Raw genomic sequence first — 17,807 nt, 5'->3', positions numbered from 1 at the left:
ACCAGCCAAACCACCAATGACTTCTTTCTTGCTAATATCTGATTCTACTGCGTCCTAATCCTCTTTGACCTCTCAATCCATCAATCAACAGTATTTATTGAGTGCTTCCTGCATGCAGAAAATGGTTCGAAGTTCTTAGGAGAGTGGAATACAATAGAGTTGGGAGACTCAATCCCTGCCCACAAGGAACTGACAGGCTGGAGGGGGACACAGACATTAAAAAAAATTAGATATGGGAAATGGCAGGGTATAAAAATATGCACATAAGTGATCTGGGGCAAGGGGTGGGGTGAGTTTCAACGTGTTTACAGAGCACACACCTAAATGCATAGGCGATGTAGAGAGAAGGACAAGAAGGGTGAAGAAATGCGGGGGTAAGTCACGGAAGGCCTCCTGGAGAAGATGTGATTTTAGTAGGGTTTGGAAAATGGGGAGAGGGCTGATCTATCGGATATGAAGGGGGAGGATGTGGGTGAAATAATAAGATTGTGGTTCTGCATCAGAGGAGTGAAATGTGGCTGACTGAGTGCCTTAAGGTGAACTTTGACTGTCTGGACCCCTTCATTCTCCTGGAAACACTACTTAACCTCGTTGTTATTGACACAGTTTTCTCTTTGTTCTCCTCTTACCTGTCTCTGATCAGTCCTTCTAGGGTCTAGTGCCTCTTCCTCTCCGCTCACACCTTAAAGGTATGTGTGTTCCTTCTGTATGTGTCTGTTCTGAGTTCCCCTTTCTTCTCTATTTACACTCCCTCCCTTGGGGAACTAATCCACTCCCACATCTTCAACTACCACCTGGAAATCAATCTACCTGTCTAGGCCTGACCTCTCCTTTTCCCAATCATCTCACATTTCCTCCTGCCTCTAAGACATCTCTACAAAGATATCCTGTCCTGCCCCTGGACTGTAAGCAACTCTTTTACATCATACTCTCCTGAGTGCTTAGCACCCCTAACTGATTGCTTGTTGGCCGTCACCTTTCCTCACAAATCTTCTTCTCCACCTAATTTTCCCATCAGAGTTGATGCCACCACCACCCTCTTTCTCTCTACAACCCACAACTATGTCATTAATGGGATTTTCCTAGGACGACCTTCTAGCTGATCCTTGCTCTCACCTCTTCTGCTTTCAGCCCCTCACTCACGGTATTCCCCCACTGCCATGGTATTCCTCCTTCCCCAAACTCAATGGCTCTCAGCTCTCCCCACATTTAAAGATCTCCTAAAATGCCACCACCTCCAACAAGCCTTCCCTGATTAATTTGCCAGCGCCCCAAGGCATGTGTACTCATCAGCCAACCTTAGCACTTATGAACCTAGTTATATTTATACTTAGCTCCTTGAATACAAAATAATAATTGTGGTATTTGTTAAGCGCCTCTATGTGTCGAGCAACGTAATAAACACTCAATGGTATTTATTGAGCACTTACTTAATGTGCGCAAACACTGTATTAAGATAATCAGGCTGGACTCAGTCCCTCTCCTACATGGGGCTCAGTCTAAGACAACTGTCTATTCATTATAACAACTCTAGTTGCAAATAATTCAGCATCTGCCTTCTCCTTTAAAATGTAATCTCCTCTTTTATTTTTATTTAAATGGTATTTGTTAAGCGCTTCCAATGTGTCAATCACTCTTCTAAGCGCTGGGGTAGGTACAAATTAGGTCGGACATGGTCCCTGTCCCGCATGGGGCTAACAGTCTAAGAAAGAGTGAGAACAGATATCCCCAATTCACAGTCGAGGAAACTGAAGCACAGAGAAGTTAAGTGACTTTCTCATGGTCACACAGCAAGTAATTTGGTAGAGCCAGGATTAGAGCCCAGGTCCTTCTGATTCCCAGGCCCATGCTCTCTCCATTAGTACACGCTGGATAAAGAATGTGTCATTTCTTTATTCTGTACTTCCCAAGCATCTAGTGTAGTGCACCGCACCAAGTGGGCGCTTAATAAATATCACTAAACTTACTACTAGTACGACTACAACAAACTTGAAGATCTAGTTCCTGGAACACAGATAGCAAATCCCAGCAGAGGTAGAGGAAACAAAATCAACATGCAGGTTAAAAAGTTTGCTTCTATCATCTCCCTGGCATTCATAAAAGCCTAATCTTTTCTTTAATCAGCATTAGCTTCAACTGATCTTCACTCTCCTTCTCATCACTTTGTGTGTTATTTCCTATCTGGCCCCATTTACCCACAATAGAATTAAGTTCATCTCTCCCCAAAACCATATTCCCCTCTCCCTTTACATTCAAACTCATCTTATCTTTCAAGCTGCAATAAACTCAGCTTTATAGCCATTACAGATTCATGCATATTCCACTTTAGGATTTAGGAGGAGGGATAAGTAGAGAAGATGAAAAGAGTATACTTCTGAAGAGCGAGAGAGAATCTAAAAAAGGAGCAAATAATGCAGTGCAGCAGACCATCTACTCATAATAAATGGCCCACTTTAATCTCAAGCTTCTAATTCATTCATCTCTTAAATAAAATCCACCATCCTCTCTCACGACAACGACGGATATTTCGGAAGCATACATGTAAAATCCAATCAGGGTTGGCAAGCTTACCAACTGCTTTTTTCCACTTCTCTGTCCCCATTAGTTTCAAATCCAACCTCGGTGCGGAGTCCATTTCAGATTATCTTGTATCTATCCCAATGCTTAGTAAAGTTCGTGGCACATAGTGAGGACTTAACAAACCCTGCAGTTATTATTATTATTATTACTAATATTCTGTTTCTGCAGTCACCACTAAAACTGTAAGAGGAATCTGCATATAAACATCCATGGGTCTAACAGTTCTGCTGGGCATGCTCAACAGCTCTGACTCATTTTGAAAGGTTTACCTCTAAAAATCCCACCCATCCCCTCTTGAGACACAGACACCTTGACCCTCTGAGCTCAGAGCCAATGGCAATCAATCAATCAATCATATTTTAAATGGCAAGCATTTAAAAGCACAAGAACACCAAAAGCTCTCTAGATGAAAGAGTAGCCTTTACATTTTTTTCTCATGCTGTTTCCATCATCATCAGCCCTGGGTTGCCAAACTACGCAATTAACAAATTCAGCTCTAACCGTGAGGTACCTTTTTGTTATGTTTTAAAAAATGGTATCCTAGCGATAGCTTCTTATAGGCCTCTCCATATTTCTCATTCCACTCTTGCACGGATTTGATGGCCGCTCTCTTAAGCTTCTTCGCGACTTCTTTTGGAGGAGGCAGGGGCTGCTCGTGGTCCGTTTCCACCGTGAGCTCCAGGAATTCTTGGAAATTGGAAATGATTAGTGTCCGAAATTGGTGTGATCGAGTAAAGAGCTCATCCACAATCTGAAAAGCTGAGAAGCGTATCTCAGCGTGCTCTTGGTTCAGCTGGGTCATCAGAAGATGGTACACTTGGCTAATGTGCTCTTCAGAAGACCTGTGGAAATAGTAACGATCCTTAAAAAAATCACCGAAGTTCTCAATGGCTTTTTTTTTTCCTCTCAAGGTAAGAAGGCATTATTTCCACTGAATATTTCATTTGTACATTCTTTTCCCCCTCTCAGCATGGTACCTGGAGAGTTTCCAGTGCTATATCAGTCTCGGCTATGCGAGGGAGAGTCAAGCAGAGGCTTAGCCATTCCATTCCTAGCTTAGGCAGTGGCTAGCGAGTGGAAGACAATCTGCTACAAGTCAAAACTCACTCGTGCTGAGCAGCAATGGCATGAGAGTCAAGGGCGGAGACTCAAGTTGACTGTGTGGGAGACGGCAATGGTAAACCACTTCCTTATTTTTACCAAGAAAACTCTATGGATCCACTATCAGAACAATTGCAGGTGGTGGGGGGGGATACTGGGAGAAATGTGTCCATGGAATCGCTATGGGTCAGAAACAACTCAGCAGCATAAAACAAGACATTCTTTGTGAAAAATGTTTCGTAGCTTATCTAACGACCATCATCCCACTTTAAATCGTGTTGCCTTTCGACACTCCTTCTATACGTAAGGAAGGTATTTCTTGAAGTTCTGAGAAAACTATAGTTTCACTGGACACAAAACAGTGAGAGGATCTCGGACACATAATAGAGGTCCCAAACAAAATATGTCAGGGAAACCCACTCTTCTGAAGGTGGCTAATCCTACTCTTAAAATCTCCATGGAGAGAGATTCCTAATCAGTACATAAAGACGCTTTAAAGCAAAAAAGTCAAATAAGTAGACCCATTTCTGCTATAATACCTGCCTTCATTCTGTTATTCAGATATAACATGAGGCCTCTTTGCAGTGAGCCCGTTGTTGGGTAGGGACTGTCTCTATTTGCTGCCAAATTGTACTTTCAGGCACTCAGTACAGTGCTCTGCACACAGTAAGCGCTCAATAAATACAACTGAGTGAACGAATGATCTGTGACCTTTGGGTATTTGATATTCATCCCACATTCAACACTTCAGCACTTAACGCACATATCTGTAAATTATACATTGTAAATTATTTATATCAATATCTATCTCCCCCTCTAGACAATATACTTGCTGTGGGCAGGGAACGTGTCTACCGACACTGCTACACTGTAGTCTCCCAAGCACTCAGTACAATGCTCCGCACACAGTAAGCACTTAACTACCACTGATGGTAATGGAATCTGTTCTGATAGAACACAATCCACAAATTGGTGCAAAGAGATTCTGATGATAAGAGAAAAGGGGAAGACTCGCATACTTGATATTAACTAAGGCAAGGTGCTCCTCGGCCTCTGCTTCAAACTTACTCCCCACACTTTACTTTGTGTTTTCCCAACTTTAGACGATTTACTACAGTAGAACAGCATACTGTGGGAAGGATAAAAAGCATGCTGCTAGAGGTGGACATAACAATAATATGGGAATTTAAATCAAAAGTATTTGTCATGGTGCTATCTCTGAACATCTCCCACTAACTCACTTGAAACAATGGTTACTCTGCCATGCTTTTCCCATAATATAAAGTTATTTGAAACTGTAAGAACCATCTAAAGCTTTCTTGGTTTGACTACCCTTTGGCCTCCAATGCTACAAGCTAATGAATTTAACTGCAATGCATACCTGCATATTTTCTTCAGCTCTTTCAGTTTCTCTGAATTCAGCTCTGATTCTCCTGAGGTTGTCAGGTCCTCCACCAACTGGGAAAGCTTTTGATCCATAGCTAGACAGGTGGTGTACACAGATCGACGTGGTACAATCGAATGTCACCTCATTCTTCCCACAACTTCTTCCGTGTGGACATATTAGGGCTCAGATTATCCTGCACTTGTTTTGGTGGTTTTACGTCCTGGTGGTTTTACCCTGTGGGTAAGAAAAACATGCGAGTCCCATGCTCATTGCCCCCAACAGGTGTTTCAGACATTTAACTTCCTCCTCAAACCCCCAATCCCCCGGTTCGGCCACTTGACTGCTGTGTGACCTTGGGCAAATCACTTCACTTCTCTGGGCCTCAGTTCCCACATCTGTAAAATAAGGATTAAGACTTTGAATCCTATGTGGAACAGGGGCTATGTCCGTCTGGATTACTTTGTATCTACCCCAGCACTTAAAACAGTGCACAGTGAGTGCTTAATACCACTATTATTATTACTGTAGACAAAAAGGTACAAGGCTAGATTTAGTACTTAGAACTAAACTCAATAAAATTCAGTGGTTGCCCATTCACCTTCTCATCAGGGAAACTCGTTACCATCGGCTTTAAAGCACTCAATTAGCTCGTGCTTTCCCACCTTATTACCTTGCTGATCTTCTGCAACCCGGCCCGCACACTTCATTCCTCCAATGCCAACCTACTCACTATACCTCGATCTCGTCTACTTCACTGCCAACCCCATGGTGACATCCTCCCTCTTACCTGGAACTTGCTCCCCCTTTATATCCAACAGACCACCTTCAAAGCTTTATTAAAAATAATAATAACAATAATAAGAATAGTGACATTTGTTAAGCGCTTACCACAGAGAAGCAGCGGGGCTCAGTGGCAAGAGCGCGGGCTTGGGAGTCAAAGGTCATGGGTTCTATTCCCGTCTCCACCACTTATCAGCTAGCTGTGTGACTTTGGGCAAGTCACTTAACTTCTCTGGGCTTCAGTTACCTCATCTGGAAAATGGGGATTAAGACTGTGAGCCCCATGTGGGACAACCTGATTACCTTGTATCTCCCCCAGCACTTTGAACAGTGCTTGGAACATAGTAAGCACTTAAATATCAAAATTATTATTATTATTATGTGTCAGGCACTGTACTAAGCGCTCAAGCAAATCGGGTTGGACACAGTCCCTGTCCCGCATGGGGTTCACAGTCTTAATCTCCTCGAAGAGATGTATTAGTATCAGCGCTTAGTACAGTGCCTGGCACATAGTAAGTGCTTAACAAATACCATAATTATTATTATTAAGTCCTCATTTCCCCTACTTCCTCCCGCTTCTGCATCGCCAACGCACTTGGAGCTGTATCTTTTCAGCACAAGCTCTTTGCCCCACCAGCACTTACTCATCTATCCATAATTTATTTTAATGATTGCCTCCCCTCTAGACTGGACGCTCCTTTCCATTCATTCAAGTCATATTTATTGAGCACCTACTGTGTGCAGAGCACTGGACTAAGTGCTTGGAATTCGGCAACAAAGAGAGACAATCCCTGAAGCTCCCTGTGGGCAGGGAACAGGTCAACCAACTCTGTTGTATTGTACCGTACGTGGTCCTCGCAGGTCCTTCTGACTCCGAGGCCCGTGCTCTATCCATTAGGCCACCCTACTGCTGGGCGTCCTTAAAGTAAGCACTTAAAAATACCATAAAAGAGACAGGGAACCTTATGGTGCAGGGAAATGTGCTTAGTACAGTGTTCTACACAGAGTAAGCTCCCCAAACAGCGTGGCTCAGTGAAAAGAGCCCGGGCTTGGGAGTAAGAGGTCATGAGTTCAAATCCCGGCTCTGCCGCTTGTCAGCTGCTTGACTTTGGGCAAGTCACTTCACTGGGCCTCAGTGACCTCTTCTGTCAAATGGGGATGAAGACTGTGAGCCCCACGTGGGACAACCTGATCACCTTGTATCCTGCCCAGCGCTTAGAACAGTGCTTGGCACAGAGTAAGCGCTTAACAAATGCCATCGTTATTATGATTATTGTCAGCTGTGTGACTTTGGGCAAGTCACTTCACTTCTCTGGGCCTCAGTGACCTCTTCTGTCAAATGGGGATGAGGACTGTGAGCCCCACGTGGGACAACCTGACGACCTTGTTTCCTACCCAGCGCTTTGCACATAGTAAGCGCTTAACAAATGTCATCATTATTATGATTATTGTCAGCTGTGTGACTTTGGGCAAGTCACTTCACTTCTCTGGGCCTCAGTGACCTCATCTGTCAAATGGGGATGAAGGCTGTGAGCCCCATGTGGGACAACCTGACGACCTTGTTTCCTACCCAGCGCTTTGCACATAGTAAGCGCTTAACAAACGTCATCATTATTATGATTATTGTCAGCTGTGTGACTTTGGGCAAGTCACTTCACTGGGCCTCAGTGACCTCTTCTGTCAAATGGGGATGAAGACTGTGAGCCCCACGTGGGACAACCTGATCACCTTGTATCCTGCCCAGCGCTTAGAACAGTGCTTGGCACAGAGTAAGCGCTTAACAAATGCCATCGTTATTATGATTATTGTCAGCTGTGTGACTTTGGGCAAGTCACTTCACTTCTCTGGGCCTCAGTGACCTCTTCTGTCAAATGGGGATGAGGACTGTGAGCCCCACGTGGGACAACCTGATGACCTTGTTTCCTACCCAGCGCTTTGCACATAGTAAGCGCTTAACAAATGTCATCATTATTATGATTATTGTCAGCTGTGTGACTTTGGGCAAGTCACTTCACTTCTCTGGGCCTCAGTGACCTCATCTGTCAAATGGGGATGAAGGCTGTGAGCCCCATGTGGGACAACCTGACGACCTTGTTTCCTACCCAGCGCTTTGCACATAGTAAGCGCTTAACAAACGTCATCATTATTATGATTATTGTCAGCTGTGTGACTTTGGGCAAGTCACTTCACTGGGCCTCAGTGACCTCATCTGTCAAATGGGGATGAAGACTGTGAGCCCCACGTGGGACAACCTGATCACCTTGTATCCTCCCCAGCGCTTAGAACAGTGCTTGGCACATAGTAAGCGCTTAACAAATGTCATCATTATTATGATTATTGTTAGCTGTGTGGCTTTGGGCGAGCCACTTCACTTCTCTGGGCCTCAGTGACCTCATCTGTCAAATGGGGATGAAGACTGTGAGCCCCACGTGGGACAACCTGATGACCTTGTTTCCTCCCCAGCGCTTGGAACAGTGCTTGGCACATAGTAAGCGCTTAACAAATACCATTATTACTATTATTATTATTATTATTAAAACATACATACCATTAATTGAGTGTAAGCAGGGCCTGTAAGCAGGACTTTGGCGACTGGTCCTTCCTGCCCCATAAACCCCCCACGTCCTCTTCGCCTCCCGTCGCCCTGAACGCGGGGAGGGAGGGGCAGCCGCGCATGCGCAGGCGCGCCAACCCCGCCGGCCGGTAACCGTAGCAACGGCGCCGGCGCTTCCTCCTTGGCCTCCCGGAAGTGGCCGTCCGGGTCATGTGATCCCGACCGGGCAGCCCATTGGCTCCTTCAGGATGACGGGCGGGGAGGGAAAGCCAGGAAGGGGGGAAAAAAAAAGGCGTTGGGATGGGGAGGGGATGGCCCTCGGGGGCAGCGCGGTGACGTCATCGCGCTCCTGCGTGAGGGACGCAAGGCGGGTGGTGGAGGTTTGGCCCTGAGGAGGCAGAAAAGGCTGAGGAGAGGGAGGTTCTTAGAGGGGATGTTCAGGCTTCTGTAACTGCCCAGGCCTTTATTATTATTAATAATAATGATATTAATTATATTATTAATAATTATTATATTAATTACATTATTAATAATTGTTAATATTAATAATAATAAAGGTGTACATTAAGCGATTGATATGTGCCAGACACTGTCCTCTCTCTAGCTTTCCCGTGACAACCATCCTTCCTGCCTCTTCCCCCTCCCTTCCCCTTACTGTAGGGGTTCCTCAAGGGTCAGTTCTTGGTCCCCTTCTGTTCTCCATCTACACTCACTCCCTTGGTGACCTCATTCGCTCCCACGGCTCCAACTGTCATCTCTACGCTGACGACACCCAAATCTCCATCTCTACCCCCGCTCTCTCTCCCTCCCTCCAGGCTTGTGTCTCCTCCCGCCTTCAGGACATCTCCATTTGAACGTCTGCCCACCATCTAAAACTCAGTATGTCCAAGACTGAACTCCTTATCTTCCCTCCCAAACCTGCCCTCTCCCTGGCTTTCCCGTCACTGTTGACGGCACTACCATCCTTCCCGTCTCACAAGCCCGCAGCCTTGGTGTCATCCTCGACTCTGCTCTCGTTCACCCCACACATCCAATCCGTCACCATAACCTGCCAGTCTCACCTCCACAACATCGCCAAGATCTACCCTTTCCTCTCCATTCAAACTGCTACCTTGCTGGTTCAATCTCTCATCCTATCCCGACTTGGTTACTGCATCAGCCTCCTCACTGATCTCCCATCCTCCTGTCTCTATCTGCTTCAGTCTACACTTCACTCTGCTGCCCAGATTATCTTTCTACAGAAACGCTCTGGGCATGTCACTCCCCTCCTCAAAAATCTCCAGTGGTTGCCTATCAACCTTCGCATGAAGCAGAAACTCCTCACTATTGGCTTCAAAGCTCTCCTTCACGTTGCCCCCTCCTACCTCACCTCCCTTCTCTCCTTCTCCATCCATCCCAGCCCGCACATTTGGCTTCTCACTGGGCCTCCATCTCACCTGTCCCATCATCAACCCTGGCCCACGTCCTCCCTCTGGCCTGGAACGCCCTCCCTCCTCACATCTGCCAAACAATCACTCTTTCCCCCCTTCAAAGCCTTACTGAAGGCTCACCTCCTCCAGGAGGCCTTCCCAGACTAAGCCCCCCTTTTCCTCAGCTTCCCCTCTCTTCCACCTCACCTCAACTCCCTCCCTTTGCTCTTCCCCACTCTCCCCGCCCCACAGCACTAATGTCTATATGTCTATATCCATAATTCTATTTATTTATATTGATGCCTTGATGTGCGTATATCTACAATTCTGTTCATTTATATTGATGCCTGTTCACTTCTTTTGATGTCTGTCTCCCCCCTTCTACACTATAAGCCCGGTGTGGGCAGGGATTTCTCTATTGCTGAATTGTACTTTCCAAGCTCTTAGTTCAATGCTTCACACACAGTAAGCGCTCAATAAATACAATTGAATAAATGAGTGAATGCATACTAAGTGATGGGGTGGATACAAGTAAATAGGGTTGGACACGGTCCCCGTCCTACATGGGTCTCAGAGTCTTCATTCCCATTTTCCAGATGAGAACACTGAGGCCCAGAGAAATGAAGTGACTTGCCCAAGGTCACACAGCAGACAAGTAGTGGAGCCAGGATTAGAACCTGTGACCTCCTGACTCCCTATCCGGCCCTTCCCTGCCCTTCCCTTACCCATTAACTGGGCAGCATCAGCATTAAATCAGAGTCCCGGGACGCTCAGCAGCAGTGTGGTCTAATGGATAGAGCACGGGCCTGGAGTCAGAAGGACCCATGAGCCCCCATGTATTAAGACTCTGAGCCCCATATGAGACAGGGACTCTTCCCAACCTGATTATCTTCTATCATCATCATCATCAATCGTATTTATTGAGCGCTTACTATGTGCAGAGCACTGTACTAAGCGCTTGGGAAGTACAAATTGGCAACATATAGAGACCCCAGTGCATAGAAAAGTGCTTGGCACACATAGTAAGCACATAATAAATACCATCATTATTAAATTCCAGCACCATTGCTTGTCTGCTGCATGACCTTGGGCAAGTCACGGCAAGTCGCTTCACTTCTCTGGGCCTCAGTTACCTCATCTGTAAAATGGGGATGAAGACAGAGCCCCATGTGGGACATGGACTGTGTCCAGCTTGGTTAGCTTGTATCTACCCCAGCATGTTTAGTAAGCACTTAAAAAACACCATAAAAAAAGAAACAGAGAACCTATTCCATCTCAGTGGCTGACAATAGCTCAGCCGAAATCTACAAACATATATACATATATACAGGTGGGGAAGGGAAGGAGGTAAGATGGGGGGATGGAGAGGGGGACGAGGGGGAGAGGAAGGAAGGGGCTCAGTCTGGGAAGGCCTCCTGGAGGAGGTGAGCTCTCAGCAGGGCCTTGAAGGGAGGAAGAGAGCTAGCTTGGCGGATGGGCAGAGGGAGGGCATTCCAGGCCTGGGGGATGATGTGGGCCAGGGGTCGATGGCGGGACAGGCGAGAACGAGGGACAGTGAGGAGATTAGTGGCAGAGGAGCGGAGGGTGCGGGCTGGGCTGTAGAAGGAGAGAAGGGAGGTGAGGTAGGAGGGGGCGAGGTGATGGACAGCCTTGAAGCCGAGGATGAGGAGTTCCTGCCCGATGCGCAGGTTGATTGGTAGCCACTGAAGATTTCTGAGGAGGGGAGTAACATGCCCAGGGCGTTTCTGAACAAAGATGATCCGGGCAGCGGCGTGAAGTATGGATTGAAGTGGGGAGAGACACGAGGATGGGAGATCGGAGAGGAGGCTGATGCAATAATCCAGACGGGATAGGATGAGAGCTTGAACAAGCAAGGTAGTGGTTTGGATGGAGAGGAAAGGGCGGATCTTGGCGATGTTGTGGAGGTGAGACCGCTAGGTTTTGGTGACGGCTTGGATGTGAGGGGTGAACGAGAGAGCGGAGTCGAGGATGACACCAAGGTTGCGGGCTTGTGAGACGGGAAGGATGGTAGTGCCGTCAACAGTGATGGGAAAGTCAGGGAGAGGGCAGGGTTTGGGAGGGAAGACAAGGAGTTAAACACTTACTATGTGCCAAGCACTGTTCTAGGTGCTGGTGTGGATGCAAGGTAATCAGGTTGTCCCGCATTAGGCTCACAGTCTTAATCCCCATTTTACAGATGAGGTAACTGAGGCACAGAGAAGTCAAGTGACTTGCCCAAAATCACACAGCTGACAAGTGGCAGAGCTGGGATTAGAATCCACGACCTCTGACTCCCAAGCCCGTGCTCTTTCCGCTGAGCCGTACCCGAGAAGCAGCGTGGCTCAGTGGAAAGACAGTGGGCTTTGGAGTCAGAGGTCACGGGTTCAAATCCCGGCTCCGCAATTGTCAGCTGTGTGACTTTGGGCAAGTCACTTAACTTCTCTGTGCCTCAGTTATCACATCTGTAAAATGGGGATTAAGACTGTGAGCCCTGTGGGACAACCTGATCATCTTGTAACCTCCCCAGTGCATAGAACAGTGCTTTGCACATAGTAAATGCTTAATAAATGCCATTATTATTATTGTTTACTCTGCTGTACCCATTAGGCCATGCTGCTTCCCGCGGAGGCCTCACAGCCAAGCTTCCCAGAGCGCTAGATCACGAAGAGGCAGCAGTGGGGTTGGGGATGGAGAAACGCATTTAGGACAGACAACACAAAATGTTGGCCGTGAAGTGTGTACACTGGGAAACAAAATGATGTCTCACTGAATGCAAAGGGGCAAAATATTTCCTGATTTGGGGTTCCAGGGATCTGAAGCCTGTCCTGGCAGTTGACCTGATTGCCACTCACCTCACTAGCTGGCCCGTCGGCGGGGCCTTCTGTGCCATTTCCAGGGAAAGGGCAAGCTCCTTGAGTTTCTCCTCAGAAGCCAAGATAAAATAATATTTCCCCCCCCACCCCCCCCCGCCATGGGGGTGTTGTGAGACGTCAGTTAAATCATAATCCTGAAATACTGAAAGATCATTAGCCAAATGGCGCTGATGGTCAGCACTTGCTGAATGACATCCTATTTGGGAAACATATACACTGTTTGAGTAAGTTAATTTATGGCATGATAATCTTCCTAACCATGTCACAGACCTACTTCTACAATGTGCTTGGGTGATAATACTCCAGATAGAATCTATTTTCCACCCCCTCCACTTGTTTAAATGCTGCATTTTAAGTTACAGCTGCTCTTTTCATTTCTAACAGCATGATGGCAACAACACATTGAAAAATTCCCTTTTGGAAAGGGCATTTATCACGGCAGTGACCATCCCTCATTAGGAGTTGAGTTGTCATGGCACATTAAGGCCTGTCGATGTCACTCCTTAACTGGCAAAGATAAATGTCACCTCTAAAATTAAGCTCTCAAGCATGATAATAACAAACCACTGTGAATTTCTCCTCTATCAGATTGATCAAAGACAGGAAATGCAAAAAAAATGGATTTCATAAAATATACAGGCTATCCAAATCGCACACATATCAATAGAGAGCTGTAATTCAGTTTCATTCCTGTTTCCAGACTTTGCTATTTTTAATTAAGGCTAAAGCGTGTTAATTTGAAATTTTTGGCAAAATCATTTTCTGTTGTCCGTAGTCCCGTTCCCAGCAGTTAATCAATCAATTGATCAGTCAAATTTTATTGAGCACTTCCTGTATGCAGAGCACTGTGCTAAGAACTTGGGAGAGCTGCTGCAGAGAAGCAGTATGGTTCAGTGGAAAGAGCACGGGCTTTGAAGTCAGAGGTCATGGGTTCAAATCCCGGCTCCACCAATTGTCAGCTGTGTGACTTTGGGCAAGTCACTTAACTTCTCTGGACCTCAGTTCCCTCATCTGTAAAATGGGGATTGAGTATGAGCCCCCCGTGGGACAACCCAATCACCTTGTATCTATCCCAGCGCGCACATAGTAAGCACTTAACAAATACCATTATTATTATTATTATTACAATGTTACAGTATAACAGATACATTGCCAGCAGTCATTCCCAGACAGTCATACTGAATTAAAAGAAAAAACACAGTCATACTTACCGGTAATTTAATTATTACCAATAAACCCCCATCAAGATAAGTATGTATAATGCAGAAAGCTGTGCAAAAGAAATAAGAGGGGCCCAGAACATTTCTGGATTAACCCATACTAGTGTTCTTCTTTAGGAGACTGCTGAAAGAATGGAAACTCAAAAGACTGGATTCTAATTCTGCCTCTGTCATTAAACTTCTAGGTGCTTTGGAGTGAGTTGGAATCTGTTTCCCTGCCTGTGGAATGGGGATAATAATTCCTGATCCTACCCTAAAGACATGCTCTGAGGGTGAAAGAGAGATACTGTGAAAATCTACAGGAAATGAAAACACCAAATGAGTTCAATCTATTATTCTTTCCAGGTAAATTTCACTATCTAGACTGAGTCAGAAATAGGCCTTCAGAGGAAAGGGATTTTGTAGAGAAGCAGAACTTGGGTTACACTCTCTACAGAGAATTGAACATTTCACTCACTGATAATGACCAATAATAATAACTGTGGTATTTGTTAAGTGCTTACTGAAAGTTCGTTGTGGGCAGGGATCAGGTCTACTTACTCTGTTGTATTGTAATTTTCCAAGTGCTTAGTACAGTGCTGTGCACACAGTAAGTGCTCAATAAATACCATTGATTGATTGATTGATTGTGTACGAAGCGCTGGGATAGATACAAGTCCCCGTCCCACATGGGGCTCACAGTCTAGGAGGGAGACCAGGCATTGAATCTCCATTTAGCAAGTGAGACAAAGTGGGTACAGAGAAGCAGCATGCCCTAGTGAATAGAGCACAGGCTTGGGAGTCAGAAGGACCTGGGTTCTAGTTCCGGCTTTGCCACTTGCCTGCCATGTGACCTTGGGCAAGTCATTTAACCTCTGGGCCTCAGATACCTCATCTGCAAAATGGGGATTAAGACTCTGAGCCCCACGTGGGACATGGACTGTGTTCAGTCTGATTAGTTTGTATCTACCCTAGAGTTTAGCACAGTGCCTGGCATTCATTCATTCATTCATTCATTCATTCATTCGCATTTATTGAGCGCTTACTGTGTGCAGAGCACTGTACTAAGCGCTTGGGAAGTCCAAGTTGGCAACATATAGAGACGGTCCCTACCCAACAGTGGGCTCACAGTCTAGAAGGGGAGACAAAAACATATTAACAAAACAAAATAAATAGAATAAATATGTACAATTCATTCAATTGTATTTATTGAGCGCTTACTGTGTGCAGAACACCGTACTAAGCGCTTGGGAAGTCCAAGTCGGCAACGTATAGAGATGGTCCCTACCCAACAGCGGGCTCACAGTCTAGAATCAGGTTGGGCACAGTGCCTGTCCCTCACGGGGCTTACAGTCGTAATCCCTATTTTACAGATGAAGTCACTGAGGCATAGAGAAGTGAAGCGACTTGCCCCAGGTAACACAGCAGGCAACTGGCGGAGCCGGAATTAGAACGCAGTTCCTTTTGACTTCCAGGTTTGTACTCTAACCACTAAGCCATACTGTACTATATTTCAAAACATTCAGACCGGCTTTGGTTCATCCATTCATTCAATCGTGTTTATTGAGCGCTTACTGTGTACAGAGCATTGTAAGTGCTTAGCAAATGCTACTGTCTTGTCTTATGCCCTCGAGTCGTTTCCGACCCAAAGTGACACCACGGACACATCTCTCCCAGAACGTCCCGCTCTCCATCTGCTATCGTTCTAGTAATGTATCCGTAGAGTTTTCTTGATAAAAAATACAGAAATGGTTTACCACTGCCGCCTTCCACGCGGTAAACTCAAGTCTCCGCCCTCGACTCTCTCCCATGCCGCTGCTGCCCAGCATGGGTGAGTTTTGACTTGTAGCAGATTGCCTTCCACTCTCTAGCCACTGCCCGAGCTAGGAATGGAATGGGTAGGTCTCTGCTTGACTCTGCTTGACTCTCCCTCCCGTAGCCGAGACTGGTAGAGTACTGGAAACTCTCCAGGTGTGACCCTGAGAGGGGAAACAAATGCCATTAAGAAAAGAAAAACAAAAAAAACACCCCACCAACCTGGATCCTCAGTCAGGACAGGCTACTCTGGGGATCTGAAGTCGGAGCATCTTCCCGATTCCTGGAGACAGACAGTCTGTTGTTATTTATATGGGATAACAGAGGAAACCAGCACTCCACAGCTGTTAGGCTACAGATAAGGTAGAGCTGGGCTGGGAAAAGCTTAGCCAAACAACACAGATAGGCAGAAGGTGAAAGGTCCAGCCCTGAAAAAACCCCTGGGAAATCCACTTGGCCAGGAAGCTCTCTTGTTCTTGCTTCTCATCAAAAAGCCCTGTAGTTTACTGGTAAGCTGCTTATGGATGAAGAACAAGGGAACAAAATGAATGTGCTTTGCAGCTCAGCATCCTTTTCTGTGGATCCAAACATACTTGGCCACGTTTGGAAGAACACGGTAGGAACCAATAGTGAGAAAGGGAAAACTTGGAAAAACAAAGAGTAGGTATTAGGGGCTGGGGGTGGGGGGGCGTGGGGGGGAGGAGGTGTATCAATTTTGGAGAAATTCTGCTTCTTCAGAAAAGAACAAAAAAAGCAAATATCCTCTTCCCTTTAACCTGTTGCAAAAGCATCTACATGAATAATGATGATGATATTTGTTAAGTGCTTACTATGTGCCAAGCACTGTTCTAAGCACCGGAGTTGATACAAGGTAATCAGGTTGTCCCAGGTGGGGCTCACAGTCTTAATCCTCCTTGTACAGATGAGGTAACTGAGGCACAGAGAGGTTAAGTGACTTGCCCAAAGTCGCACAGCTGACAAGTGGCAGAGCTGGGATTAGAACCCAGGACCTCTGACTCCCAAGCCCCGTGCTCTTTCCCTTGAGCCACGCTGCTTCCTTAATATATATATTGAATGAATATAGCTTCCATTCCTTTTCCATAGAAAAGTCTTTCTTGAGGTTATTCTATATAGTCCTAAGCAGCCAATTAGCTCTTTCCCTCCTACCTTGCCTCGCTGATCTTCAGCTATAACCTATAACTATACCTACAACCTAGCCCTCACAATTTGGAATGTACCAAAATACCCATTCTCTGGGTATTTTCCATGTAAAATCTGGTTTGTACCAGTAGTAGTAGTAGTAGTAGTAGTAGTAGTAGTAGTAGTACTAAGCAGCATGGCATAGTGGATAGAGCAAGGGCCTGGGCGTCTGAAGGTCATGGGTTCTGCCACTTGTCTGCTGTGTGTTCTTGGGCAAGTCATTTTCCTTCTTTGTGTTTCAGTTACCTCATCTATAAAATGGGAATTGAGGCTGTGAGCCCCATGTGGAACAGGGACTGTGTCCAAACCGATTTGCTTGTATACACCCCAGTGCTTAATACAGGGCCTAGCACATAGTAAGTGCTTAACAAATACCACAATTATTAGTAGTAGTAGTAGTTTCAGTAGTAGGGGAAGCAGCGTGGCTCAGTGGAAAGAGCACGGGCCTTAGAGTCAGAGGTCATGGGTTCAAATCCTGACTCTGTCACTTTTTTTAAAAATGGCATTTATTAAGCACTTACTATGTGCAAAGCACTGTTCTAAGCACTGGGGAGGTTACAAGGTGATCAGGTTGCCCCATGGGGGGCTCACAGTTCTGATCCCCATTTTACAGAGGAGGTAACTGAGGCACAGAGAAGTTAAGTGACTTACCCAAAGTCACACAGCTGACGGTTGGAGGAGCCGGGATCTGAACCCATGACCTCTGACTCCAAAGCCGGGGCTCTTTTCCACTGAGCCACGCTGCTTCTCAGCGTGTGTGACTCTGTGTGACTCTGGGCAAGTCACTTCACTTCTCTGGGCCTCAGTTCCCTCATCTGTCAAATGGGGATTAAGACTGTGAGCCCCCCGTGGGACAACCTGATCACCTTGTAACCTCCCCAGCGCTTAGAGCAGTGCTTTGCACATAGT

The 17,807-nt window shown here is 46.1% G+C and overlaps 1 protein-coding gene, 1 non-coding gene and 1 pseudogene across 3 annotated transcripts in view; 1 reads left to right on the top strand and 2 right to left on the bottom strand.

The window, feature by feature from the left end:
• UVSSA (UV stimulated scaffold protein A) overlaps positions 1–8,486 on the bottom strand; it is a 98,750-nt gene extending 90,264 nt beyond the window's left edge. For both annotated transcript variants that reach the window (XM_038753217.1, XM_038753218.1), the window contains exons 1-3: positions 8,397–8,486; positions 5,063–5,302; positions 3,092–3,422 (exon numbers count right to left, since the gene is read on the bottom strand). In XM_038753217.1, the coding sequence (XP_038609145.1) occupies positions 3,092–3,422; positions 5,063–5,160 (429 nt within the window). In that variant the 5' untranslated portion in view covers positions 5,161–5,302; positions 8,397–8,486. The remainder of the gene's footprint in view (positions 1–3,091; positions 3,423–5,062; positions 5,303–8,396) is intronic.
• Positions 3,540–3,677, top strand: LOC119933868. Its single transcript, XR_005452737.1, has one exon. It is a non-coding gene; the product is annotated as a small nucleolar RNA SNORA7 (small nucleolar RNA).
• Positions 8,487–15,724: 7,238 nt separating the features above from the next.
• On the bottom strand, positions 15,725–15,872 carry LOC119933958 (annotated as a pseudogene).
• Positions 15,873–17,807: the final 1,935 nt, after the last annotated feature.

Source organism: Tachyglossus aculeatus, chromosome 10 (assembly GCF_015852505.1).
Source record: "Tachyglossus aculeatus isolate mTacAcu1 chromosome 10, mTacAcu1.pri, whole genome shotgun sequence".
Taxonomy (NCBI): domain Eukaryota; kingdom Metazoa; phylum Chordata; class Mammalia; order Monotremata; family Tachyglossidae; genus Tachyglossus; species Tachyglossus aculeatus.
This window is presented reverse-complemented; position numbering and strand designations above follow the sequence as displayed.